This window comes from Canis lupus, chromosome 27 (assembly GCF_003254725.2).
Source record: "Canis lupus dingo isolate Sandy chromosome 27, ASM325472v2, whole genome shotgun sequence".
Classification (NCBI taxonomy): Eukaryota; Metazoa; Chordata; class Mammalia; order Carnivora; family Canidae; genus Canis; species Canis lupus.
In genome coordinates, this window is record NC_064269.1 from 38,560,945 (window position 1) to 38,588,266 (window position 27,322).

The window sequence follows — 27,322 nt, forward strand, 5'->3', positions numbered from 1 at the left end:
CCCCCAACCTCTCCAGCGCCCCGGCTGCCGGCCAAGCCCCCCGACCATGCCCCGTGCCCCACAAGCCCCCGCGACCCCCCAGCCCCGTGCAGCCCCGAGCGCCCGCAGCTGTGGTGCCGCCGCGCCAGGCATGCAGGTGAGCGAGAGCCGGACCCCCCCGCCCCCGCCCGCGGGAGCCCGGCCCTGCCCTTCCCGACTCCGCGCCCTCGGCCCCCCGCCCGGGCTCGAGCCGCCTGCCCCTCGGCGCGCCTTCCCCGCGGTGCTCTCCAGCCCTCCGCGGGTCCCGACTCCATCCTGCCCTCCTGGCGCAGCGGTCCGCGTCCCCGCGGCTGCCTCCATCCCGCCTTCGGCTCAGCCCTCGGCTCCGGCATCCTTCTGTGTCGGGTTCCCTTTCTGCTCTCGACGCTGCCTCCCTCGCAGTCCCTTCGCTGACCTCCTGGTCCTCGTTTCTCCCCCCGCCCCCTCCCCACCGCCGCTCTCCAGCCTGTCGGGGGAGCCGGGCCTGTGGGAGGGGTGGGCCCGGGGCCGCGCTGGGGATGGGGCCTGGTTCCCCCACCCCGAGGCCCCCGCCCCACCCCCAGCTCGTCTCCTGCGCACAACAGGTCGGTGAGAAGCGAGGAGAGGGTGGGGGTGGCGCGCCAGGCTGGGACTGCGGGCTTCCTGGAGGGGGTGGCTAAAGGGGGTGCGGGGCCCCGGGACTGGAGTTGACGTTGGGTGGTGGTTGGGGGGGGGGTGATGCACAACGCTGAGAGGCAAGTGAGTCCTGGAGTCAGCTGGCCACCGATGTCCCCGTGAGCCCTTCTCCGCTTCACTGGTTCGCTCTAACCTCCTCCTTCCCTCCCTCCCTCCTTCCCTCCCTCCAGCTTCCTAAGCTTCCCGGCCCTCGCCCCCTTAGCCCACCAGGCTCCCACCCCTATCTCGTTCCAGAGCTCCATATCCCTTTACATCTGAAGAAGCACTTTCCAACTCCTCCATCTTTGCTGCTCAGCTGTCATCCCCAGTCCCTTCCTCTTCTCATTTTATCCTCAGCATGATGTTCTCTCCTCTTCCATTCCCTTGTTCCCGGTCTCTGGTCTTCACTCCTTTTCTGTCTTCCCCCTCCACTCTCTCCACTTGCCATTCTGTCTAGACCTTTCCTTTCTTGTCCTCCTGCCCTTCCCCCATCTTCCCCTGATCCTGTGACCCCTTGGCCCTCGACCCCTTGGCCTTCGAGGCTTCCCTCTCTCACCTGTACTCTTATTCTCCCTGCAGCATCCTCCAGGCTTCCAGGCTTCTGTACCCACCCCCTTCCCAGTCCACTCTTTCAGGCAGACTCCTCTCCCTCACCCCATGCTCTGTACTCACTTCTTCACCTTCCTTCTCTCTTCACTCCTAACCAGCCCTTCCTCTCTCAGCCTCTAACCCCTCGCCCCTCTCCCCACTGCCCTCTTAGCCTTGCCCTTCCCCAGATTTTCCCATCATATTCTCCTGATCTTCTCTGGGAGCACTTAATGTGCAGATTTAGACCAGAATCTTGAGGATCCAGGGTGTCCTATCCTCCTCCACTCTGAGGAGTCTGGCCCCCCTGGGTCTAACCCCCTCAGCTCTGAGAACATTTCCTTTCTCTTTCAAAAACCGACCACCCAGATTTTCCCAGGACTCTACCCAGGAGAGCTACATTTGAGGGGGTGACCTCTCCCCAGCTCCACTTCCCTTCAGAGAGCACCTATGCATTGGATGATTTAACATTGAGCAAAAATTATACTCTGTAGTTTCTCTCCCACCCACCTCTGTCTCTCTCTGTCTCTTGCTTTCCATCCCTCCATCCCCTACTACCCCTACTGCTGAAGAGGTAGATTCCCTAGGGCTCATCATAAGAGAAATGCTGGGGACTCCAAGCAGGCTGGACAGACTGGGGTCCTCCCCTTGTGTGCATGCCACGCACACATTCACAGACACTCTGATTGACTTCCTCTTCCCTCCCCCACCCTCAGGCTCCCTCCCTAGCGGTAGGTGCTCAAGGAATCACAAGGTTCTTGGCTCTAAATTAAGCTCCAACAAGAGCTTGGAGCTGTGGGCAGAGGAAGTGAGAAGGAAGGAAGCCAGAGAAATAAGAGTACACTCCGAGGTGGGGAAGTTGCAGGGATCTCTGGGCAGTTGTAGATAGGGGCTGGGGGCTAGATAAGAAACACTTTGGGAGCCCCCCACCCACCCAAGGATGAAAAGTGGCAGCTGGCAGCCTGGGAGACAGATCCGGGTAGGACTGGTGGCTGAATGAAATGGGAAAGCACTCAGGGCAGAGTTGGGATGTGACGACCCCCTCTCTCCCCCAGTAAAGGCTGAAAATCTGGGTCACAGCTGAGGAAGAGCTTGGACATGCAGTCCAAAATGTGGTAAGTCTGGCTCAGCAGATGGAACCTGGAGGCCACTGCTCCTGGGGTCTGGGGCCCCTTCCCTCCTATGTCTGCCCTGGGCCTTCCCTCCTGAGGACCAGACCCAAGGGAAGGAAATGAGGAAATGAGGCCAGTCTTTCCAAGGCCCACCTGCTTTTCCAGAGAACGCTGGAGGGAGGCAGCGGGATCTCTGGTATGAGCCTGTGCTCCCCACATATTAGCCTGAGACAGGCTTGTGTCTCACCACCTTTCTCTCCCTTCTTGCAGGCCTGCACTGCTGCTGTCCTACCTCCTCCCTCTTTGGCCACTGCTCTTGCTGCCCCTCCCACCACCTGCTCAAGGTTCCTCCTCCTCCCCTCGAACCCCACCAGCCCCAGCCCGGCCCCCCTGTGCCCGGGGAGGCCCCTCTGCCCCACGCCATGTGTGCGTGTGGGAGCGGGCACCCCCACCGAGCCGATCCCCTCGGGTCCCAAGATCGCGTCGGCAAGTCCTGCCGGGCACTGCACCCCCTGCCACCCCATCTGGCTTTGAGGAGGGGCCACCCTCCTCTCAGTATCCCTGGGCTATTGTATGGGGCCCTACAGTGTCTCGAGAGGATGGGGGGGACCCCAACTCTGCCAATCCTGGATTTCTGCCCCTGGACTATGGTTTTGCAGCCCCCCATGGGCTGGCAACCCCACACCCCAACTCAGATTCCATGCGGGGTGATGGAGATGGGCTCATCCTTGGAGAAGCACCTGCCACCCTGAGGCCTTTCCTTTTCGGGAGCCATGGGGAAGGTGAGTGGGAGCAGGAGAGGCTGATGGAGGGTACGAGGTGTAGGGAGGCTGGCTGAAGGGCCACGACAGAGATCTTGTCTGCTAGTTCCTCCCACAAATGTGTCAGGCACTGTGCTGGCACAGGGGGGCGGAGATGAAATGCCCTCTGAGCCCTGGAGGAACTCAGGTCCACTGGAGAAGACAGATGTGTAAACGCTCAGGGAAGAGTCAATATAATAAATGCTCTAATAGAGGCACACACAGCATGTTTTTAGCAAAAGAGGCAAGGGAGAGATTACTGGTGCCTGGGGATCAGGACACCTTCCAAGAACTGACATTGGAGCTGGACCTTGAAAATGGAGTGGGAGTATTCCATGCAGAAGAACACTGTGAATGAAAGGGATCTTCAGGGTGACATCTCAGCTCAAGGAATGCCAAGATAGGACCACTAGTTTGGGGGTGGGGCTAGTACAGGGATGGACATTCCTACCCCTAGTTTCTATGCAGATAGAGGGGTTCTCTCTGACCTTGGAGCCTCCTCCTCACCGCATGTATACAGAAGATTTGGGAACATAGAGGAGAACTAAAAACTTCAGTGAAAGCTGATGCTAAGAATAAAGGGGGGAGGGTGGGGTTCAAGAAAGCAGAAAGAGTTGGGCAATGTAGATTTGAATAGCAACTCTGCAAGTTTATTGAACTTGAAGCTTAATTCCCCCCCCACCCCCCAGCTCCAAGTTTATTGAACTTGAAGCTTAATCCCCCCCACCCCCCAGCTCCTACCACCTCAGGCCTCCTAAAATTTTCTCCCCACCCCAATCAGGTGTGGATCCCCAGCTCTATGTCACAATTACCATCTCCATCATTATTGTTCTTGTGGCCACTGGCATCATCTTCAAGTTCTGGTAAGCTGCGGGGAGGAGGGTGCTGGCGGATGGGGATCTAATGTTTGGTAGTGTTTGGTTGGAAGAAGGGCAGGAGCAAGGGCCACATATTTGCTGGAGGTGGGAGAGAAAGTGGTGGATTTAGGCAAGGAAGACCTTGGGAAAAGGTGGTAAGGATTTGATGTGGGAGACAGAAATTGGGGCAAATTCCTTTTCCCAAGGAAACACATGGATAATGGGAGAGGCAGGGGAATTATGTGCACTGGGGGGCTTGCAAAGGGATGCCTACGCGGGCATCCCTTGTCCCCATTTCCTCCAAGACAGAGAAAACGGACCCATTCTGCAGAGCCCCTTTTTGGAGCTGCCTGGAGAGGAGGGAGAAAGTCTGGAGCTTTCTTTGCATGCATTTAATAAGGGGTCACTCAGTCCTTCACACTTTACTGAGAATCATTAGACTCAGGTGTCCAGGTCATTAGCTGATTTTGAACTAGAACTAAACCAAACCTTCCAGGCACCTGCTAAGGAGAGAAATGGCTCTCCTGGGAATGCATGGGGGACGGGGCAATTCTGGGAGACTGTGTTGGTGGGGAGGAGGTACTGATTCTGTGGATCTGGACCAGGTCTGGAGGATTGTTTACACCCCTGGCCGCCTGGAGGTAGAGAAAGTAGCTTTATGAACACTCAGTCTCCAGATATTTCTTATAAGGAACTGTTAAGAGGCCAGTTTCTCTGCTGTAGGATATTGGGGGAGGATGGGGGAGGATATTGTCTGAGGGAGGATGGGGGTGGCCAGCACTGCAGGCCCAGGATGGGGGTTTCTTAAATGTGTGAGAGAACCTCTTTCCTTCCCGTGTACCAGCTGGGACCGAAGTCAGAAGCGGCGCAGGCCCTCTGGGCAGCAAGGTGCCCTGAGGCAGGAAGAGAGCCAGCAGCCGCTGACAGACCTGTCCCCAGCTGGGGTCACTGTGCTGGGGGCCTTCGGGGACTCGCCTACCCCCACCCCTGACCATGAGGAGCCCCGAGGGGGACCCCGGCCTGGGATGCCCCAGCCCAAGGGGGCTCCAGCCTTCCAATTGAACCGGTGAGGGCAGGGGCCAAGGGCTGGGAGGGCTGGGAGGTAAGGCAACTTTGGTCCATGGCCTTGGTTGGGAGAGCTCCCTCCTGGGTGGGCGGGGAGAAGGTAGACCTACATCCCCTCACAACTCCTGGCCCTCCCTAGGACTGGACTAGATCCTCTCTAGGGGACCCTTCCTTCTCCCACTCTCTGTGGATCTCTGTCCTGTTCTCACGTTGTCGTTTAACTCAACTCTGCCCTCTTCTCCTTGAGTCCCTTTCTTTGCCTTGGACTTCCCTTCGATTCTGGCCTACCCAGTGGTTCCTGACTGTGCCCTTTCCCTCTTCCTCTCAGGATCCCCCTGGTGAATCTGTGATGCCCCCTCAATGTTGGGGTGCCGCCAAGCAGGAGGCCGAGGGGCCAGCATAGCCCCCATCCCACTGAGGGTGGGACAGCTGTGGGAGCTGGGGCCACGGGTACTCCTGGCTCCTGCCCTTGCACACCACCCTGGAACCCTCACTGGCCCCATAGGTGATCCTAGCTGCTCACCCTCCTCTAGGTGGGGGCCTCACATATTTGTGGCTTCTGGTCCCCCATCCCTACCCTTGCACACTCACATGAAAGCCTTGCACACTCACCTCCACCCTCCCAGGCCATCGCACACACTTGTGCTCTTGTACAGCCAGTCTTCTGCACCCTCTCTCCACCCACACCACCCTTCCAATCCCTCACATTTCTCCCTTCGTTTCACACTTTTCACTCTCTCTTCCTCTCACACTCCATGCTCAGCTCAGTTGCTCAGTGGTCAGTGGGTGACTTTCCTGTTACCTCTCACAAGCATTTCCTGGCCCATGTTGTGGTGTTGTGTGTTGTGCTCACACTCTCCCTCATGAACACCCACTGATCTCGTTTCTGTGGCCTCTGCATGCTGCCCCAGAGGTGGGTGGGAGGTGAGCTGGGCGCTTCTCTGCCCGCATCTGTCACGGTCCCATCCCATTCCATATCATGTGTTTTGTTGTCTCCCCCATCCCACTCCAAGGGCGTGCTCATTACCCTGAGGGCTCCCCCATGGGAATGGGGGTAGTGAGGCCCCAAGCTTCTCCCCCCCAACTGCTAAATTCTGTTGTCTGGAAGATGGGTTTTGGGGAGTCACCTGCTGCACTACACAAGAAAGGGGCTCCCATTTGCCCTTCCTTTCCTCCTAAGTCCCTTTTGTCTTATCTGTCTGGCTGTCTGTGTGTGGGTCACTGGAATTCAGAGTCCCTGAGCCAGTCCTCTACTTCCCAGCCTCCCTGGGGGCCTCCCTAACTCCACCTAGGCTGCCAGGGACTGGGGCCTACTGGTTCAAGGCCATCGGGAGCTCTGCCTCCCAATCTATCCCTCCTTTTCCTGGGCTCCCTCACACTCCTCCTCTCCTCCCTCCTTGGTTCTTCCACTCTCCTTCTCTTTGCCTGTCTCCCTTCTCCTCATATTTGTCCCTACTTCTCACCATTTTTCCGCCTTCCTCCCTTCTTCCTCTCTTACCTGGCTCCTATGCTGTGATATATATTTTTGTATTATCTTTCTTCTTGTGGTGATAATCTTGAATTCTTGTGGGATGTAAGTTTCAAAATTTTCAAATAAAGCCTTTGCAAGATACTGGAGTTAGTTCTGCTTATGAACTCTGAAGAGAGGAGAGGGAGCAGGCAACAGGCAGCCAAGAAGGGAGGAAAAGAAGGATGGGGGTTTGAAAGGAACCCCTTAAGACTCTGTGTGACATGGGCTGCTCCAACCTGGAATTAGGGTTCCTGGGTTTTTGTTTTGTTTTGTTTTTAAGGGGGGAGAGGGGCAAAGGGAAATGGAGAAAGAGAATTTTAAGCAGGCTTCCAGCCCAGTAGGGAGCCTGATATGGGGCTTGATCTCATGACTCTGAGATTCTGACCTGAGCTGAAGTCAAGAGTCATATGCCTAAACTACTGAGCCATCCAGGCGCCCCGTGGGCTTTGACTTGGAACAGAATGGAAGAAGAAACTGAAGGGAGCAGCCAGAGCAAGAGAAACTAGAAGAGTGGCTTGCTTGTTACTTGCCAGTAAAGGTCAAGAGAGACCATAAGAAAGGAGACAGAGAACCTGGGTGGCTCAGCGGTTGAGCGTCTGCCTTTGGCTCAAGGCGTGATCCCGGAGTCCCACATCAGGCTCCCTGCATGGAGCCTGCTTCTCCCTCTGCCTGTGTCTCTGCCTCTCTCTCTCTGTGTCTCTCATGAATAAATGAATAAAATCTTAAAAAAAAAAAAAGGAGACAGAGAAAAGGAACAGGCAATGAAGCCAGCAAGAAAAGGAGTGAGCTGATAAGACAGACGGAGGGTAAAGGGTGAAAGGAAGAGAAAAAATGGAGTAAAGGGGAAGAGGTGAGAGGGGCCACAAGGAGGCTGCTCTTCTTGGTGTATTTTCAGCCTCGCTCCTGAACTTGTCCGCATCTACAGCTGCCCTCCAAAAGCTGTGCAGCTTTAGAACCCCTGTGGTTAACTCTCACTAGCTTTCTCCCCCTCCGCTCTGCCCTAAGAGAAAGGAACTGCTAGGGTACAAGGGCAGGATCAAGGGGTATGTTTGGGGGAGGGAACAGGCTGCCCAGCTGGGATCAGTCACCTCTGAGCCCCCCATTCTAGGTTTGGCTCTAGTGAAAGCCCTGCTTAAGCCCACATATCAGCCTCTCAGCTGTTGCTAAGTTCCATTGCCATGGTAACCACCCAGGTCCCATTTCTCCCCCCACCCCCATCTGTGCCCCACTTGCTCCCTGGAAATGGGGAGCTCCTGGGAGGAGAGGATACTGTTATGAGCCAAGGGCAGCCTGGGTTATCCCAGACTCTGAATGCCTCCAAGCATTTTGCAGCTGGAATTAGGAGTGTATAGGTGTTGGTAGGTGTATGTTTTAGGTGTTGGGGAACTTTCCTGTCTACTCAAGGAAGTGTGTGTGAATCCATATAGCATACAATGGCGAGGGGAGGAGGGAGCATATTTCTCAAGACCAGAGCAGCACATTTGGGGTATCAGACTCCCTGAGAAAAACAGTGCTACAGAAGAAAAAGCCAGAGCAGGAGCAAGGAGTGATGAGCCAACCAAAAGCAGAGGTGTAAAGCCAACAAACTGCTGAGGAGGGCTCAGAGTCAACTCAGAGAGGCCTAAAGAGAGCCCAGTGGCAGCTGGCAGAGGGAGAGGGCTGGATGGAATGGGAGGGTGCAGGAAAAGGTGCTGAGGACATGGGTCGGGGGCAGTGAGGGATGAATCTGAGGTGGATGGGAGAAGAAGCCTCACTAACCTTTCCCTTCTTTCCCCCCAGGAATCTAGTCCTTGTCAGGTGGGGGGTGGGGAGGAGCTCAAGTGCCTGGAGAGCACACCACCGCTCTATCACCCTCTGCAACTGTAGTTCTTCAGAGGGACAGTGTGACCCCGAGGCTCATCCATATGCAAAAGGCATGCATGAAGGCCCCTAATGAAGAGGGAATTAATTATTGCCTGATTAGCCTGCTGTTTCTCTAAATTTAAATAAATTAAAATACACCAGCAAGACACTGGGAAATCCTCACCTGTTCCTTCTCCCGAAATGCCCTCCTTCCCCGTGGAAAGTCAGATGGCAGGGAAAGACAGAGGAGAAAGGAGACGTCCTAGTCTCCTGAGCTGTCCTAAAGGAACTATCCCAAACTAGATCACATTGTCAGAATAATCAGGATGAGTTGGGAGGCCCTGGGGAACAGATCCTAACTTTTATCTTTCATGAAGTTGAAACAGACTATGGGGCCTTTGGAGGTCCTTGAAGGTAGCAAGTGGTAGAGCAGAGAGTCACTGCTTAGTGACAGACCAAGAACACAAACAATGGCCATATGACCTTTTTGGTTCTTGGAAGCCACACATCACAAGCACCACTGGGACCAGTATCTCTCATCACTATGCTTTCTTTGCCTCCTGAGCTGTGCATCAAATGACTCAGCCCATTTTTCTGGAATGCTTACCATTATGGCTCAGACCAAACCAGGAAATGGGGAAGCCCCCAGGAGGAGGGATCTCCCAGGCAGAGCTCAGGGTGTGGAAGTGATTCAAGATGGAAACAGTGTGCCAGCTGGAAAACCCCAGGCTAAAATTAACAGCCCTCCTCCCCCTACGCCCCACATTTATCTCTAAAGCTCTTCTCTAAGGAGTTCAAAGCACTTTAAAATCTGGCTTCTTATATAGCAAGGGCAGAAGCAGGGCTGACAGTTGGAGACTTGGAGGCTCAGCGAGTACCTGTTAATGAAAATAGGAAAAGAACAAGAGGAGAACCAGGACTTAAGAGTGATTACTATGATTTTGCTCTCACTTCTCTATCTCAGCCTCCAAAATTGACGTTTCTGGAATTAGCAATTCTAACCCATGCAGCAACTAGGTCTGGTCACATCTGAGCCCTTAAGATCTTATCCTGCCAACTGTTGCTCCTCAGTTAACACAGACTGAGTACAGAGCCCCAAAGTGTGATCGAGACAGTAGACACTTTCTAAAAAAAAAAAGATACAAACTATAATGACAAACCAAAGATACCTATCTTCTATTTAAACATTTAACTTAACTATTTTTAGGCATCCTTGGTACTTCCTTGCTGTGATTTTGGAAAAAAAAAAAAAAGGACCATTTAAATCTTCAGAGTCTAATTTTCATTATCCATAAAGTAGATAATTAAAAATAAATTTATTTTTATTTGACTTATTTTCTTTTCCTTTTTTTTTTTTTTTTTTGACTTATTTTCTTTTCTAAGCAAAGGGCTATTACTGTTAGTAGGGGGGACTTCAATTCTGCTTCAGCCAAAATAGAGCTCAGCTCAGGGGATCCTGGCCAGATCACGGTGAAGACAGCATTCATTTACTCAAAAGCATGTATTTATGCACCATCTACTATGCACTCAGCAAAGCAGTGGGAAGGATGCCATGTACGAGACTGTTTCTTCCCTGAGGAACTGACAAGTTTGCTGAAGAGTCAAATATATGAAATAGTTAAAAGAGCAACAAAAGGTACAGACTAAATGCTGTGGAAATTCAGAGAAAGAAATCGTTATGCGTTCGAGCAATCCCGTAAGGCTTCCTGAAAAGAGTTCATATCGTGTTCATTTATGGAACAAACGTTTCCTGACCACTTACTAAATGCCAGGCTCTGAGGATACAGGGGTGAACAACTCAAAGCGCTTGCCCTCATGGAGCCGATATTCCAGCAGGAAGAGGTGAACAGCAAACGATCTATCGGGGGTGATGAGTGCTGTATTTAAAGGTAGAGCAAGGTGAGGAGATAGAGATTGGGGGGTGGAGGGCAACAAGAACACAGAGACCGAAGGCCAAGAGCACTGGTGTGCTCAGGGAGGTCATCAGTTACTCTGGGGGGCCTAAGCCCCTACTGAGGGACCACGGAAAACAACTGACACATCCTCATCCCTTCCTGCAATTCAAAGCACTGAGACATTCTTGAGAACAAAACGAAAAACAGTGGCAACTTCCTACCTCAGTCTATTTTACACTGAGAGAAGGGAAACGGACCCACCGTCATTTAAGAACCCCTACCTCCCTACCTCCCTATCGCCTCCCGTACCTGATGCATAATTCATAAACCTGTCGGCTTCCACCCTCCCACTTCCCCAGAAGTCCCTTCCGGAAGCCCGGGACAGCACTTCTGAAGGTTCAGCTTCTGCCCTTAGCGGAACCCGCCTCCGCTTCCGTTGTGACGTCACATCCACACAGGGCTCTCTCGCGTCCCCGCAGAAGCCACTTCCGCCCCTACTTTTCGTAACTTCCGCCCTGAGACTCCCAGAGCGCTGGCAGCGCCGGATGTGCTCTGCCGCTCCCGGAAGTGACTCGACCTTTGCATTCCCTCCCTCCCTTTCCCCATTACCGCCCCCCCTGCATTGCCATTTCCCTCCCTCCCCCCCTTTTCGTTTCCGGCGCTCCCGCCTTCTCTCCGCCGCAGCTCTACTCCGAGTCTGTTGGGGGGAGGGAGGGAGGGAGGGGGCGTGGAGGGATCGGGGTTCTCGGGAGCACGAGCTGCAGCACCACTTCCGGGTGAGTGTTAGAGGAGGGAGGGAGGGGGGCCACCCACTGCCTCGCGCCCCCGCCCTGCGGGTGTCTCGCGCGCATTCCGTGCGTGTGAGTGTGTGGGTCTGTCTCGCGCCGAAAGTGCGTGCCCGCGCGCTCCGCCTCGCGCTCTCCCCCCTCCCCTCGCCCCCTGCTGGTCCTCCCGCCCCACTCGGCTCCCTCCTTTCCCAGCAAACGCCGCCCCTCCCGCGCTCTGGCTCAGGCTCTGGCGCCGCCGCAGCCGTCGCCGCCGGGTGAGTCTCGCGCCGCTGCAGCCGGCGCGCGCCAAGCTCTCTGCTCCTCCCCCCTCCCCTTTTCCTTGGGGGGGGGCGTGGAAGGGGGGGGTCCACGGTGTGACTGTATGTGTGTCCGTCCCGGAACCGGAAGTGGTTGTGAGGAGCGGGCGATGGGGAGGAATGGGGGGGCTTAGGGGGCGGGTGTCTGTCTGGTGGGTGGCAGAGTTTAGCTCCCTGGAGGGGAAGGAGGGACGTCCCAAAGAAGGGTCTTTCAGGAAGGGGTGGGGGGCGACATCAGGGGAAGGCTCCCGGGGGCTGTCTCGGGGGAGCGAAGGTTTTGGGGGGACAGCTGGGGTCTCCAATAGATAGACCCCTGTGCAGGCTGAGGGAGGTACTTCTTGGCGCAAGGCCTTGGGTAGGCAGGGGCGAAGTCCTCGCACAAGTGGGGGGAAGCCAGAGGAAGTGGCCGGGCCTGAACTGGCACTGTGCCTGACACAAGGGCTTGTGCATCCCCCCTGGCCTTCAGCTTTGCCTTCTGAGCCAGTCCTCAGAGGGCAGGGGCCCATCTCTTCCTCCACCTCTTCTCTTCTCTGACCCCTGGTGACCTGTGGCCCTGGGGAAGAAAGAAGAGCCAGTATCTCAGCCCAGGAGTGGAACCCAAACACGGGTGATAGAGTTCACCTTAGTTCCTGGGAATTGGATTTATTTCTCTTGTATCCACATAGTGGGTGGCACTGCACTCCTTACCATACCATTGCACCTTTGGATTGTTGGTTCGGGGTCTGCCTGCCTTCCAGACTGACTGCTGACAGTGGAAAGAATTCCTGAGGTTCTCCGCAGTTCTCTGGTGGCTGCACCCTTACTGGCCCCTGTAACCCAGACGATTTGTTTACAGAAAGTTCAGGAGCCCTGGAAAGGAGAAGGAATAAGACGACAGGAGGAAGAGAGAGAGAGGGTAAGACAATTTTGGGTTAATGGCTTTTCTGGTTTGGGAGGAGAAGGGGTCATAATTAAATGGGCTTCTTGGGGGACAATGTGACAGAGTCCTTCTAGTAATAACAATTGTGATACTGGTGTTTGCTGTGAGAGGAAGATTAATTCTTGAAGATACCCAGGAAGTTTTTGTGTATAAAGTTAGCACTGTATCCCCATCACTTTCCCTTCCCACTAGTATTCAGAAATGATTTATGAAATGCCCAAGTGAAGTCACTAAATAGAGTTGCACTGTGTCCAAAGGAGGAATTTATTCTGCTCTGGGGACAAATGGGCCCCAGTGGCCAGTATAGTCTTTGTGGTCTAGCTTATGGAATTGCTTTCCTGTGTTTGGAACAAGCAGAGTTGAGTTTAGAGTGGGGTTTATATTCTTAGTATCAAGTGGACCTGTTGAGTTAGTTAAATCTGTGACAAAGGGTTATTTCAGTTTGATGTGTCAGGGTGAAGTTTTCAGGAAAGGAATACAAAACAAATTTCATCTGTGGGTGCTTTGAAGGCAAGTGGATAAAATTGTATGGAGTGAACTTCAGAAGTAGGTCTGGAAGAATTCAAAATAATGAAGTTTGATGGTGGTAGAATTTTAGGTAGTCTAGAAATGACAATGTGAGATCCACCAGAGTTTGAGTTCAGAGTCTCTAATCCTAGAGGTGTCTTGTAAGAACTGATTCCAGTCTGGTTTATAAAACTTATTCCCCATCGATTTCTGAGCCAAGTTGATAATTAAATATTAAGTGCACATTTCCTCTTCTGTAACTGCCCCACCCCCTTTCCCCTGCCCACTTTTTTGGGGGGTCTTGTATTTTCCAGATCCATCATTTGTAGTGGAATGGGCAGGACAGGGGAACCACTATGCTCTTCTTCCCACAAGGTACTGGGTACCATGGTCCAGTGGTACCCAGGGTAGAAGTTGCTGGCTCTGATTGCAAACTGTGTGGTGACAGTGATCCTGTGGGTGTGTTTGGGCATGGTGTGACGATCTTTCCCAGTAGGATTGGGATAAACCTGTTCTGAGTTCACAGATGGTAGGAAGGCCACAGATTGTATTGGGATGGTCCTTCGTGAATACCCTTAGAAGTTGAGGAAGATTTTGTTATCTTACTGAGAAAAAAAAAAAAAAGGTTCACTCTGTTTCTTCATTTCAAATCCTTAGCTAATATCGCAGCCTTTCTGCAATTGTGCATTTTGGAGCAGTTTTTCACTGTAGAGTGTCTGAAGTCTGTGGGTCAAGTTCTTTTCTGTAGTTGAGTTTGACTTGATTGTTCTTTGAATCTCTTATTTATTGTTAGTGCTTCCAGTTGATGATTACTAAGCTGGAGGCTATAGATCTGGTACTTTTGGTAGTACCTTTGTAATTATGTGGTCTTTACGTAATTGTCAGTAATTGTCACTAGTAGTCCTCGGCACATGGAAGTATTTCCCTAACTCTCTTCATTTCGGGAGCACTTGAAGCATTTTATTCTTTTTCTTTTTTGAGCTGCCTCCCATCACCATATGCCTTATGAATTTGTTTTAAGGGGTTTATTCTCCTCCATTCTCTCTCTACTCAAATAGAAACTTAGTAGAATAGTAAATTACTCAGAGTCAACCACTGATGTGGGACCCAGAATTAGATTCCAGAAGTCTTGATTTCTAGGTTCATTCTCCAGCTACTACACTTGGTTGGCACAAGTCTTTCATGATTTTCTAAAGACTTGTTGCGTTAAGAGAATATTGCTTTCCTGAGGAAAAGTCAGGCTTTATCTGAAAAAATAACAATTTTTAAAAATGCAGTTAAGTACCAGAAAAGAGATTGTGGTCTTTTGCCATGTCTGTGAAAACCACATGGTGCAGGCACTGAGAACTTTGTTCCTGGATGGCTGGTAGCAGTATGGAAGGATGGACAGATGGACAAAGCTTTGGTGCAGGAGTTCAAGTCCTACTAAATGTTCTGTGGGTGTTACTTAATATTGTCTTTTTTGTTCACCTCCTCAGTGCTTCCAAGATTTCTTTTGAGACTGGGAAATAAATATGTAGTGCTTTGACCCTCTTGAGAGAAAAATACTGTTCAACCTAATTATAGCAAACTTTCCTTTTTATTAACAGAATGGCTGTGGGATGGTAAAGTTGAAATTAGAACCCAGGTTTTCAATCTGCCAGCGATCTTCTTTCTACTTACTATGTTTTTCCATCTTTCCTGCTCTTTGAATCTGTAATAAAAGCCACCTACTTCCTTCCCAATCCAGGGTAAACCAATTCTTTTTATTATCGTTGATCTGTTGGCATAATCATCAAAACCGGTACTCTGTAGAAATGAGGTTTCCCCATAATGTCATTGGGCTCAGGTTTTAAGAATATTGGTTATGTGCCTACTTGGACATTGGGATGGTTTGAGGAGAATCCCTCCATGAAACATAGAAAGTTACAAGGTTAATGGACAGTAAAGAGGTATTAAGAGATCTGGCACCAGAAGCACCCTGTTGCACAACTCCAGGGGGCACTGTTTACCTTGTATGCTGGCAGGAGCCTTCCTTCTTGACTCTCCATTTGATCTCATTTCAGGGATATAGAGATTGAAGTCAGCCTTTGCAGAACAGTAGTTTGGCATATAGGTGTCGTTTTGCAGGCAAATAATTGCTTCTAGTTGAGTGAGCAGAACTCTCCATGTACCCCCTTCTCTTGGGTGGGCATATTTATTGGACGCCCACAAGGTGCATTTATTACTGTGTCTTGAGACCAGCTGTGGTTCTGATCTTCAGCGCAGAGTGGGAGCCTGGGTGGCTCAGTGGTTAAGCATCTGCCCAGGGCACGATCCTGGAGTCCCGGGACTGAGTCCCACATCCGGCTCCCTGCATGGAACCTGCTTCTCTCTCTGCCTAAGTCTCTGCCTCTCTCTGTGTGTGTGTCTCATGAATAAATAAATAAAATCTTAAAAAGAAAAGAACCAAAGCAGAGTGATAAACTGGATATACAGGGAAATGGAGGGGCCTTTTATTCTAAGTGTACCCCCTTGGATGATCTGGCCTTTTTACTTCGATTCTGTTGTTCTAAAATCAATTACCTTGGTGGCCAAGTGAGGTCTCCCAGGTTGTGGGCAGAGAGTATCATCTTTAACTGCACTTTTGCCGTTAACAAAATTTCATTTTTTGGAAACATTTATTGAGAACTATCTCAGAAACATATGGTCCATTCCTGGAAATGTTGTAATTTTAATTGATGCATTAAGCCACAGTATCAGAGAGTGTATACTTAAGTTGTAGGGTTTTGGTCTCTTGTAGAACCCCCGGTCTTAACTTGCTCTTTGGTATCTGCATTCAGATCCATGCTCAGATATTTACTGTTTGACTCTGGGATTTCAGTTTCCTCCTTTGAAACATGAGGATCCCAGTCCCTACTTCATGGAGTTGCTGTGGGGATTAAATGATGGAATAGTGGTGAAATACTTAGAAGGGCTTAGAACAGTGCCCTGAACACAATGAGGACTTAATAGATGTTAATGGTGTTGGTGGTGGGGACATTGTCCTGTCCTCCACATCACTTTGTGTGCCTCCTTTGTAAGAACCCATAGGGGCTATTTCAGAAAGTGTTTCACCTGAGCCACTTGTAGGACGATATGAATGGATCTAATCTTTATTGGCGGGGAGGGGCATCATGCTTAGGAACCCTATCTGAAGACATTCTTGTTTTCAGGCTTTCAGTTCCTCCCTCCTAAATTTTCACATCCCTAACGTGTTTACTTCCTTGACTCTAGGGAGAAATTATAATTAGACCCTCCTTTCTTTATTCTCCAGCCTAATTCTCTACTTCATTCCCACCATAGGCCACCACTGTGTCATTTCTCTTGACTAGAAGGTTAGACAGATAGGGGTTGTAGATTATGGGTTGAGCCCCTAGCATTGTACTTAAAATCTGCATGTAGACAGCCCACTGTCATTCTGTTCATTAAATATGGAATTGCATTCTGGGTGAGGAGCTCTGTGTTAGAGATGATAGGGAGGTCCAGGATGTGATCCCTGCTTCCCAGAAGGCTTGGCAAGTTTGGATCCCCTTTAAAAACTGTGATCTGATCATCTCTTGATTTCTGTTGCCTAAGAAGGACCTGAGGCCCCTTTATAAAGTTAGTGCTGGAAAGAAAAGGTTAGTACCTGTCTTGGAGACTGTTCTGATGTTTTTTATAAGTTGGGGAGCAGGATTTGCCCGTGGCTGATTCTCGAGTCAGTTAATATTGAGTCTTACTTGTGTGACGTTGTAGTCACAGATTTGGTGCATTCCTCTCCTTTCCCTTTGTTACTTTTTAGGAAAGAGTAGGCTGCAATTCAGTTCTCCTTGCCTTTATAGGCTTTATGAAAATTAAGAATGCTGTTTAATAGAGCAAAAAATGAGATGAGATTTCTTGAGAAGAAGGAATAGGGTTACATTTAGAGTGATGGCCCTACTGTTAGTCCTTTGCTACAGATCTTTCCTAATTTCCTTAATCTATTTTGAAACTGGTTTCTCTTCCCAGGGTACCCTCTGGTACTTAATGGCTCTGGTATCTGCCTCCAGCACAACCTCACTGCTCCCTCTCATGCTCCCTCTTTACCTGCCTTCTGCTGTGCTGGATTTCTCTGGATCCAGGATTTGGGGACGTTACTCTTGAATACCTGCAATTAACATACGACCTTGCTAGGAGAAATGAGTGGGAAAATGATGGGATGCCTAGATTCTGTACCCATCTGTGGCTTACAACATGATTCTGAGGGATTACTTTTCTTGCTTATTCCTCCCTCCCAAAGTTGTAAGCTTAGTTATCATCTACAAACAGAGGAGAACTTGGACTCTTCAGAAGCATTGTGTTTGAGAATCACAAAGCAAGAGTCTAGTACTGTGTATGTGTTCTGGCCGGCTCTCGTCCCTATTCGGAATCCCTGTAAGTAGAAATCTGGGATGCTGCTGCTACTCCTGGAGCTAGAACACTTTTTTAAATTGGTAATTCCAGATTCTCACTGCTCAGCTCAGCATGTATAGTATCCAGTGTAGCAGCATGGATGTTCTTAAACCTTTTTTTTTTTTAAGATTTTATTTATTCATAGAGACAGGGAGGCGGAGAAGCAGGCTCCATGCAGGGAGCCCGATGCGGGACTCGATCCCGGGTCTCCAGGATCACACCCCGGGCTGCAGGTGGCGCTAAACTGCTGCACCACCAGGGCTGCCTGGATGTTCTTAAACCTTAATGGGATTGGTGGGGCATGGTCCCCAGGTATCATCTCGTACTCAGAAAAATACCTTGATTGTGATTCCTGCCAATTTCACTCTTCAGTTCTCTTGGGCATTTTGTGTTCTTGGCCTAGGACCTTTTTGCTGCCGAGAACTGTACATTTGTCCATTGGAAATCTTAAAATGTTTTATTTCAAGGAAGATGGATTTGAAGGATAAAGGAAAAGAGCAAGAATAGGTCCCCTGGCTGTTTTTAAGTCAGCTGGTGATTTACTTTGTATGACCTTGGGTATATCCCTTCCCTGTTCTTGACCCTAGTTTCTCTTTTTGTCACCAAAGGAAAGTAACAGTACCAAGTCTGTTTCTTTGGGTTACAGGGGACATTCTGTGGGTAAATGAGATGTGTAGAAGTTCTTTCACTAGCATCTTACATAGTAGGCTCTGTTGGATTTCAGGCTGAGTGGCTCTCCAGGACTAATATGGTAGATCCCGAGATCATCGCTCCTTCAGATTTATTCCTGAATATGATGTGGTCTGTCTTTTTTTCTTCAGGTAGAATGGAAGAATCTCACTTCAATTCTAACCCGTACTTCTGGCCTTCTATCCCCACAGTCTCAGGACAGGTAGGTGGTGTTTGTGTTTGCTCCTCCCTATCATGTGCTTTTTTTCAATTCTGAGTAGTAAGTTCTATTATTGCGGACACTAAAGCAAGATAAATCACTGGCCGTTTCACCAGGGTCCCCCATCACTGAGAATTATAGCATTTCTCTCTTGGCTTCTCTCTGGAAGACAGAGATACTAACCATTCCCTCCTTGACTGCCAAGAAGGACCAACAATGCACAGTGCTTAGGGAGCAGACGGAATCAGACTTTCTTAGGAGGTTGCTTGCCTCCCCTTTCCATTTCTTTTAGATTGAGAACACGATGTTCATCAACAAGATGAAGGATCAGCTGCTGCCAGAGAAGGGCTGTGGGCTGGCTCCACCCCACTACCCCACCCTGCTGACAGTGCCTGCCTCAGTGTCCCTGCCCTCAGGCATCAGTATGGACACAGAGTCCAAGTCAGACCAGCTGACCCCACATAGCCAGGCGTCCGTTACCCAGAATATCACCGTGGTCCCTGTGCCGTCTACAGGACTGATGACTGCTGGTGAGCCACTCTGCTCTTCTCCAATCTGAGGTGTTGATCTTCCATGATCAGTACCCCAGGCTGGAGGGCTCCAAGGACATGGGGAGTGGGATATGTGTTTGATTACTCAATCACATTTTTATTAAGTGCCTACTGTGTGCCTAGCAATGCGCTAGGCATTGTGGGGGATACAAAGAAGTAGAAGATGCGGTCCCTGCCTTTGAGGAGGTGACATTCTTTCCTTCTCTGAATCAAGGAGTCTCCTGTTCTCAGAGGTGGAGAAGAGAAGGGAGTCAATCAAGGGGTAAATCTCACTGTTACTGGGGGTGGGGTGGGGACAGGGGTTAGGAGACCATTATTTTTCTACAGGGTTTGGGGTTTCCTCTATACTTTGGGCTGGGGGAGTGGTGGTGAGGGGTTAATTAGACAATGATCTGGGGGAAATTAAATAGGATCAGGACCGGACAACATGACGCCATCTCCTTTTTCTCCCAATCCTAGGTCCTGGTTTGGTAATCACGTCCCCCTCAGGCTCCCTTGTGACCACAGCTTCATCAGCTCAGACCTTCCCCATTTCGGCTCCCATGATTGTCTCAGCTCTTCCCCCTGGCTCACAAGCCCTGCAGGTGGTCCCTGACCTCTCCAAGAAGGTAGCATCAACCCTAACAGAGGAAGGAGGCGGAGGTGGTGGTGGAGGTGGCAATGTGGCTCCTAAGCCCCCTCGGGGCCGGAAGAAGAAGCGGATGCTGGAATCAGGGCTGCCTGAGATGAATGATCCTTATGTCCTCTCCCCTGAGGATGATGATGACCATCAGAAAGACGGCAAAACCTATAGGTAAGGATCAGAGCCAGGGCAGCAAGGGGTGAGGATCACTGTCTCAGCTTACCTACCCCCTTTGTGTCTTACCCCTAATCAGGCTCTATACTGACAGCTTCCCACCTCAGATCCACTTGCATGTCAAGTGTTCTGTTGTGGGGTAGGAAGGTAGAGCTTATTCCTAGTAGGAATAACACTTCTCTAGTGACTCTTCCCCAGGATACAGACCCATTTTACACCTTCCTTTTTGGGGTTGTCAGCATTGACTAATTTTTGAATGACCTAATGGAGTTTCTTCCTTATGATAAGGCTTTAGACTGGGTTTTAGCTCCAGCTCCTTTGTGCTTTCTACATTTTCGATTGCTGTTTTTTCTAAGACACTGTTCTGATAAGCCCCTAACCTTAACCTGTGTGCCATCTACTGGTCTTGGGCCATATTTGAGCAGTGAGACTGCCTGACCCTGCATGGTTGGTATGATGGGAGGGGTCTATATAAAAAGATGGGAGGAACAGGATATCACCCCTCCACCTTGGACTGTATGCTTATAAATTCCTGTTTGCTCACTTTCTAATTCATGAAAGTCATTTTGTTTCTCCACTTCCTTTAAGTTGTCCATTGCCAAAAAGTGTTATATTTGCATGTGGTGCGATACAGAAAGAATTGCAGAAGCAAACTCCCTGCCCTTTGAAAGTTGGAAGTCTTTTAATCCCCTTGAAAAACTATCAAGGGCCCTAGTGGGATTGGGAAGTCTGGTCCCAGGTTAGAGAGTGGGATAACCACGGTCACAGCTGTGATGCAGACAGGGGCAGAGGTGCATGGCTGGGAGACTGGGTCTGTCCTTAGTGTACCGAGATGGGCAATGTTGTTCCCATTTTAGGAGCGAAGGGAACTGCGGCACAGGAAATGGACAGAGCCTTGGGCTCATGGATTCAGTCCCCGGCTCCACCACCAACTTGCTGTGTGACCCTGGGCAAGTCCTTTCCCCCCTCTCTGGGCCTCAGTTTCCTCATCTGTAAAATGGGGAGAATTCTGTTCATGCCTCCCATTTGGTAGGAGTACCTATCAGCTGAGATTTGAAATGTTGGGAACTGTAAAAGAAATCATCGTCGTTTAGCGTTTACTTCTGTGTCATACACTTCTACTGTGGAGAGTAGCCAAGACCACAGAGTATTTAAATTCCTACTTGTAAGTGAAAACGAGGGGAGTGTTGCTATGCAGAAAGTATCAAGCACCACAGAGTTCCAGCTCCTAATCTGAAAGTTCATTGCAGCTTTATTATTATAGGTATATCCCATTTTATACAATAAAAGTGTTCCTAGAAAATGTTTACATCATACCATTTTATAAAGGTACCTGACAAGTTTGATTTCATTTAAAAGCACCTTTTATATATCACTTCATAAAACGAAAATCCCCTTGCTTTGTAGAAATTTGGATTTTTTATGTATTTGCTTATAGTGAGGTCATTGTGACATGGAGATACACCTCTAGAAAATTTCTTGTAAGAGTAATGGGCTAGGTCTCTGACCCCTATGGAGCTTTGCACATGGATCAGGGTCCTCTGATTCTGCCAAGGGTTTGTTTTTATTTTGGTTGTATATTTTTTGGACCCACATTAAAGCTATCTCTGGACTTCCCAAACCGTGTCTGTGGGCAGAAACGTGAATATACGATTGGAAGGAAGCCCTGATAGCATTTTCTATACCTTCAGTGTTTTGGGGATTGTTGACTGGCCCCATGACCCCAGGTGACTAAGGAGAACTCTGAAATTAAGGGCACCTCATTATATTCTTGGTGAATGGAATTTCTTCAGAAACTCAAAACCCTGAAGTTCTTAAGGATACTTTTTAATCACATACAAAACAAACAAACAAAAAAAAACACCCTATTTCTCTGCACGTTTGGGTCAACCACGTCCATTCCTGTGGTCCGTGGCATTTGACTGGGTATCGTTGGACTTGGGTTCTATTAGTCTAGACAAGTAACTTATTTCTAGCTCTTTGATCCCATCTTTCAAATGGGAAGATCAGTCATGGCCCCAATTTATCATTTGGAAATGTTTTTTGGAGGGAAAATCAGAGTATCTGAAATTATTTTTTAATATCTTCGGGAAAACAGTTGTTATTGTAAACAGGGCCATTGCATTGCGTGCCCCCAAAGGGGCCGTATTCTTGTGTTGGATGTGAATGGCTCTCTGGCATTTTGCACCTAGTGATATGGGGTGGTAGCTTTTCTGCGTCCTAACTGCTCACTGCCACAGTGCTCCTAAATCAGATTTCTTTCCATCCACCCAACACTTCAAATTAAAGGACCTCTGCTCTTTTATCTGGCTTCATAGGATTTCAGAGTTGGAAATACTTTAATAGTCACCTAAGCTATCCCCTTCTCGCTAGTTGTAGTCTTCTGGACATTCTGACAGATGAGTCTGCTCTCCTTGACTACCTCTAGTGTGAGGAATCTCAAATTAGGTTAGAGTCATAGCTTTGTAGTGAATAAGTGTTTGCCCTTTGGCAAATTACTTAACCTTTCTGAGCCTTGGGGTTCCTTTCTGTAAGCCAGGGATAATACTTGCCAGGTTGTTGTGAGGAGTGGAAACAATGTGTCTAAAGCACCTAACTGGCGTGTGGGTGCTGGCAGTATCCACACAACAAATGGCAACTATTACTATCATTATTATGATCATCACTGTTAAATCTTCTACCTTGTGAGACAGCTCCTGTCCATTGTGAATTTGTTTTTTGCGGATTCTTCTCTAGTTGAAAACTTGGGTAAAGAGAGTTATTTTTTCTTGTGTTGTTAATTTCACGTTAAAGGTACAGTTGTGTGTTCCACACTTACACACAAACTATGAGCTTTTGTTCCAGTTAAAATGAATGTTCCACTTGTGGGAGAAATTTTAGCAACTGAGGGAAATTATTTTGTAACTTTAGTAATGTTCCCCTCCTAGTGACAATGTGTCCAGTTTCTAACCTCAGTGGAACGTATAGTAGCCTGAGCTCATCCATTGGCACTGGTACTGTTAATATTAGTGCAGTTTTCTTATTAGAGAACGTTTGGCTTCCCTTTGACTGTGCTGGGTGTTTGTGTTGTCCCTTCTAGGGGCAGATATTTATTTATCTCTCCATTTTACAGACCAGAAAATTGAGGTCTAGATTGAGGAGCAAGCTTGCCACTGAGCCCTGAGTAGAGCCCAGGTGTCGGAACTTCCATTGGCTGTGTCCTTTGGACTTTACTGACTATAAACAGAACCTCTGACCTCCCATATAATGGTTGGGCATGCCAGACAACAGCCAGGAATTGGTAACTGGGAATCAGATTTCTTTCAGAGTTTTCAAGTACCCAGAGAAATAGAAATTGACCTCCATGACTAGAATTTTCATGACATTAATATAGAGATCATACCCCTGAATAATGTAGTCTTTTTTTCTTTGAGAAGCACAGAGTTCTTTTTAGTCCAGAGGATAATCTCCGTTATCCTCTAAAAATTCTCCTGGGACCAAGAAAAAGCCGAAATCATCACCCCCACTGTCCCCAGCCCCGATTCTAGAAAGAAGTTGGGGAGGAACCAGAGCAGAGGGACTTTTTCCCCAGTTGCCTGGCTTCCAGGTGTTGCCCTTCCTACTAGCTCACACGGTGCACTGCAGAGTTGTTCAGGAACGAGAGCATTCCAGCTTCAACACAGATAACTCCTACTTGATAAAGTCTGAATAGTTGTGGCTTATCTCGCTTAGAGGCCTCCTTATTTGATATTCTTGGGCAATGTCAGAACAGGAAGGATTGCCCACTCAGGTGATGGGTGAAAGTGTATCAGCTGCTGTGGATGTCAACCCAGAGCGCTGCCTTTGGCTCCATGTGCTAGGAAAGAGGAAAGGTTCAGCATGGAAGCTCAGTGTTTCACAAGTCTTTTCCTTCTAAATGTTTGAGGGCTATGGCCCACTCCCAACACTTACCTCGGCTCTTTGCGGTAGTGGTTGATAACCAAGGGACTCGAGGGTGGAGGTGGTCAGTGGAACACCGGATCTAGGGTGGAGGCCACACACACATGATTTGGAAAAGGCCCTCCAAATAATTCCTATCCTGTACCCCCATACCTCTAGAAATCGCTGGCAGAAAGGAAGTAAGAGAGAATCTAAGAGGATAATTACGTGAAAGAGAAGTTCTTCTGGGGAATATAGTCAGTTTGTCCTCATTATCATCTCAGGAACTTGAGAACTACCCAAGGGATGTACTTTATACACAGGAAGTCGGGGAAAGGAGCCTTTTCAAAGTCTGAAATCAAGTTCTAGGCAGAAGGAAAGCAGAAGTTAGTTGATATTCCTGGCCTGACAAAATCCGCCTGAGCCTAGAGCCGATAATAAGATTTAGCTGTCTTTTCTGGTTGGAGTTTTGTTTCTGTACACACTGAGGGAGTCAGATCATTCAAATGTGTATTGAATATTTGTATTGTGTAGGTCTATATTAGACACTTAGACTATAAAGAGAAGTAGAACAGATGCTCCTGTTAGGGGCCTTACGGCATTGTTGCAGTAAGAGAGAGATCAGATAGGCTGGCTTCTGTGGAAGTGGAGGGGCGGGTGCAGCAGCTGACTGCCAGTGGGAAGGTTCTAACCGCTGCCCTCACTTGGCCCAGGTGCCGGATGTGCTCCCTGACATTCTACTCAAAGTCGGAGATGCAGATCCACTCCAAGTCACACACCGAGACCAAGCCCCACAAGTGCCCGCACTGCTCCAAGACCTTCGCCAACAGCTCCTATCTGGCCCAGCACATCCGAATCCACTCAGGGGCCAAGCCCTACAGCTGTAACTTCTGTGAGAAATCCTTCCGCCAGCTCTCCCACCTCCAGCAGCACACCCGGTAAGGCTGCTCTTGGTTTTGCCCTGCCACCCAGCTGCGAGCCCCTGCCCCCGAGGCCACGTCACCTGAGCCTACTCTTCTCTCCTCCTGGTTTCTTTTTTCCCTTTTGACTTTGCCCTCGGGGAGCCTCAGTCCACTCTTGTTACTGTCTGTGAGAAATAAACTGTGTGTATTTTAGCAGCTTGCGGGGGCCTGGGAAAGTGTGGTCTCCAATCCCAAGGTCTGGAACGGTTTTTGTGGTTTCTCTCTGTGTCTGTGTTTGGAAATCTTCTGCAGAGCAGGCCCTGCTTATACTCTCTGCTTCAGGTCAGAGCCAAGGTGTGCATTCAACCTCAGGTCCATGGGGAGCAGGCGGTATTGGCCTTTGTTCAAATTACTATTTGGAAGCAGGGTATCTGTGGTGAGTTTGTGTGACCTTAGGACAAAGCCGAGGGTTGACAAGACTGGAATCGTTAAGGTTACCAGGAGCCAGGGGTCGCAGTTCTTCACCATCTCACTGCCATCCTAGCCACCGACAAGAGCAGCAGCAACCTAGATCTGGGTGTCCTCGTCATTAGCCTCTCCAGGCCGGAGTGTGTTTGGGAGGAGGGAGGAGGGGGTGCTCTCATCCGTCAAGCAACATCATTTCACCCAGCAGAGAGCTGAGCCCATGGTGTCGAACCGCTTCCTCCTCCCCCCTTCCCTCCTCTCCTCTCCTCTCCGGCAGGATCCACTCCAAGATGCACACGGAGACCATCAAGCCCCACAAGTGCCCGCACTGCTCCAAGACCTTCGCCAACACCTCCTACCTGGCCCAGCACCTCCGAATCCACTCGGGGGCCAAGCCCTACAACTGTTCCTACTGCCAGAAGGCCTTCCGCCAGCTCTCCCACCTCCAGCAGCACACACGGTAAGGGAGAGTGGCGGGCTACTGCCCCCGCCCCCGCTGGCATGCCCTCCCCACCCCCCGCCCCGGACATACACAACAACCCGCATGCGGGGGGCGGGGGAGAGACCTGGCTGGAGGAGAATACGACTGGCATCTGGGAGAAGAAGAAGCAACAACCACCCTGGAGACACAAGCGGACGCTCAGAGAGAACCTTTCTGGGGCATAAGCAGCACAGGGGAGATACAATGACTGTATGACATTCCCTGATCCATGGGAGGAAGAGACTCAGCTCACCTGGAGCAGAGGCAACTTCTGCCTTCATTACTCTCCCTGAAAATACCAACACACACATCTTGGCAAGAGTTTCTCCTTTACGCCAAACAAAGCAAGGGCATTTGATTGGAGAAGACCATACCTCTGGCCCTTAGGGCGCCAGTTATAAATAGGAGATACAATCAGACTTTAGCTGGGTACCGGCCTGGTGACACCAACAGGATCAAGCAAGGCTCCAAGGATGACAGGAGTAGAGAATAAAACAAAACACATCTGAAACGGTCACAGGGAACTGGCAAACAAAATGAAAAGGCTCACGCTCCATAAGGATGCGCACTGCTTGTCCCACGAATCTGGAGTGACTAGGAGGAAGTGCACTAGACAACTGGAAGAGTTGATGATGTCCTTCAACGGTAGCTCAAGTTGAGCTGGAGTCTAGACTTACTACTGGTCAGAAGCCTTCTCACGTGGTTGCTTCTGGATGTGGTGATTCCCCTCAAAGTGGCCAGACATCTTGCTTTGCGAAGAGGAGAAGTCGGGCTTTCCTCACAAAGAGATGCATCCCGTGAGGTTTCCAAGATTTTGTACTGGAGGTCCAGAAAAGCACCTGGTTGCAAAAATGGTTCTGAAGTGTCCCTGATGAGGAACAGGTGTCTGCAGACCCTCAAGTCCTTGGCTCATCTCAGTGGAGGGCCCTGTCGTGTTTGGGAAAGAGGTCAAACTAGTACTAAACTAGGCATTAGGAGGCTGGACTGGGAAAATCCCCCAAGGAGTTTCCATGAGTATTAATATCACTGCTACTCTCCATAATTAGCATAACTCTGTTCTTTGATACCAGAACTTTCTCTGGGAGCGGTGTTCAAGGCTGAGGGAAGAGGTTTCCGTTGTATGGTGGGGGCCAAGGAAGAAGTGTTCTGTGTTTCTTTTTCCTTACCCATGTGTTTACCTAATGTTTTTGAACATCATTAAGGACAGCTACTATAGGAGTTGACTTGTCTGCCATAGTTTGGACTGCCTGTCTCTTGGCTGCCAAGCCACCAGTCCCTCCTCCCCGAGCAGAGGAGCCCAGCTCGAGCTGAGTGATGGAGGCAGTGAGCAGGGATCAGGCCCCATGGCATGATCCTCTTGAGAAAGATGCTGAGGCTGGGACCTCCTGGAAAGCCAGCTTGTACTCCTGTAGGAGGGCAGGCATGACCTGGAGGAGGTCTGTTAAGGAACTAATCCCTGAGTGGCCTTGCTGACATCCTTTCCCTTTCTTCTGTTCTCATCCCCTGCAGAATCCACACCGGTGACAGACCATACAAATGTGCACATCCAGGCTGTGAGAAAGCCTTCACACAGCTGTCCAATCTGCAGGTAAATGTTTCACCTTCCACACTGGGGCCTCGTATCAAAGATTTGGGTCAAAGTACCATTTGACCAGCACAGTGGTTCCCAAACTTTTTCAGGACCCTTTTACACTCTTAATAATTACTGGGAAACGCAGAGAGTTTTTGTTGATGTGTATAATGTCTGTCTACACAGAGAACGTGAAACTGAAAAACTTGAAAAAAATATTTAGTAATTCAATTAAAAATAACCCATTGCACACTAACGTGTATAACATATTTCCTAATATACTCCTCCCCTAAAAAATTGAAAGAATGGCTGTTTTGTTTCGTTTTGTTTTGTTCTGTTTTGTTTTGTTTTGTTTTTAAGGGACTGTGTGCACAAGCAGGGTTGAGGAGGGGCAGAGAGAAACTCTTAAGCTGGCTCCATGCTCAGTGAGGAGCCCAAAGCAGGGCTCAATTTCACAGGGCTCTGTCTCACAACCCTGAGATCATGACCTGAACTGAAATCAGGGCAGATTGG

At 49.6% G+C, this 27,322-nt stretch overlaps 2 protein-coding genes and 2 long non-coding RNA genes across 25 annotated transcripts in view; 2 read left to right on the forward strand and 2 right to left on the reverse strand.

Annotated features, from left to right (window-relative positions):
* LOC112675343 (PILR alpha associated neural protein) lies at window positions 1-6,703 on the forward strand. 2 transcript variants are annotated; one of them, XM_025471921.3, is made up of 6 exons: window positions 1-136; window positions 2,313-2,372; window positions 2,640-3,151; window positions 3,951-4,032; window positions 4,871-5,092; window positions 5,420-6,703. In XM_025471921.3, exons 2-6 carry the CDS (start codon window positions 2,356-2,358, stop codon window positions 5,439-5,441), a joined length of 855 nt encoding a protein of 284 aa, XP_025327706.1. In that variant the 5' UTR covers window positions 1-136; window positions 2,313-2,355; the 3' UTR covers window positions 5,442-6,703. The 2 variants fall into 2 exon arrangements, with proteins under 2 accessions (XP_025327706.1, XP_025327707.1); XM_025471922.3 differs by lacking the exon at window positions 1-136 and adding an exon at window positions 2,035-2,107.
* On the reverse strand, window positions 6,571-10,862 carry LOC125753807 (uncharacterized). Its single transcript, XR_007406390.1, has 2 exons — window positions 10,648-10,862; window positions 6,571-9,321 (listed from the first exon to the last, which is right to left on the reverse strand). It is a non-coding gene; the product is annotated as an uncharacterized LOC125753807 (long non-coding RNA).
* ZNF384 (zinc finger protein 384) overlaps window positions 10,856-27,322 on the forward strand; it is a 19,342-nt gene continuing 2,875 nt past the window's right edge. Inside the window, exons 1-11 of one of the 17 annotated variants that reach the window (XM_025471913.3) lie at window positions 10,976-11,114; window positions 11,319-11,380; window positions 12,160-12,317; window positions 18,080-18,150; window positions 18,440-18,677; window positions 18,913-18,960; window positions 19,158-19,491; window positions 20,352-20,444; window positions 24,105-24,329; window positions 25,036-25,218; window positions 26,749-26,827. In XM_025471913.3, coding sequence (XP_025327698.3) covers window positions 18,085-18,150; window positions 18,440-18,677; window positions 18,913-18,960; window positions 19,158-19,491; window positions 20,352-20,444; window positions 24,105-24,329; window positions 25,036-25,218; window positions 26,749-26,827 — 1,266 coding nt within the window. In that variant the 5' untranslated portion in view covers window positions 10,976-11,114; window positions 11,319-11,380; window positions 12,160-12,317; window positions 18,080-18,084. Of the gene's footprint in view, window positions 11,115-11,146; window positions 11,381-11,425; window positions 11,519-11,632; window positions 12,318-18,079; window positions 18,151-18,439; window positions 18,678-18,912; window positions 18,961-19,157; window positions 19,492-20,351; window positions 20,445-24,104; window positions 24,330-25,035; window positions 25,219-26,748; window positions 26,828-27,322 lie in introns of those variants that run through there. The other 16 variants (XM_025471914.3, XM_025471915.3, XM_025471916.3 and 13 more) reach the window with 16 other exon arrangements.
* Window positions 20,438-27,322, reverse strand: part of LOC112675345 (uncharacterized) — a 20,887-nt gene continuing 14,002 nt past the window's right edge. For all 5 annotated transcript variants that reach the window (XR_003145857.3, XR_004809947.2, XR_004809944.2 and 2 more), the window contains exons 3-5: window positions 23,620-23,756; window positions 23,425-23,494; window positions 20,438-23,329 (exon numbers count right to left, since the gene is read on the reverse strand). This is a non-coding gene — a long non-coding RNA (uncharacterized LOC112675345). The remainder of the gene's footprint in view (window positions 23,330-23,424; window positions 23,495-23,619; window positions 23,757-27,322) is intronic.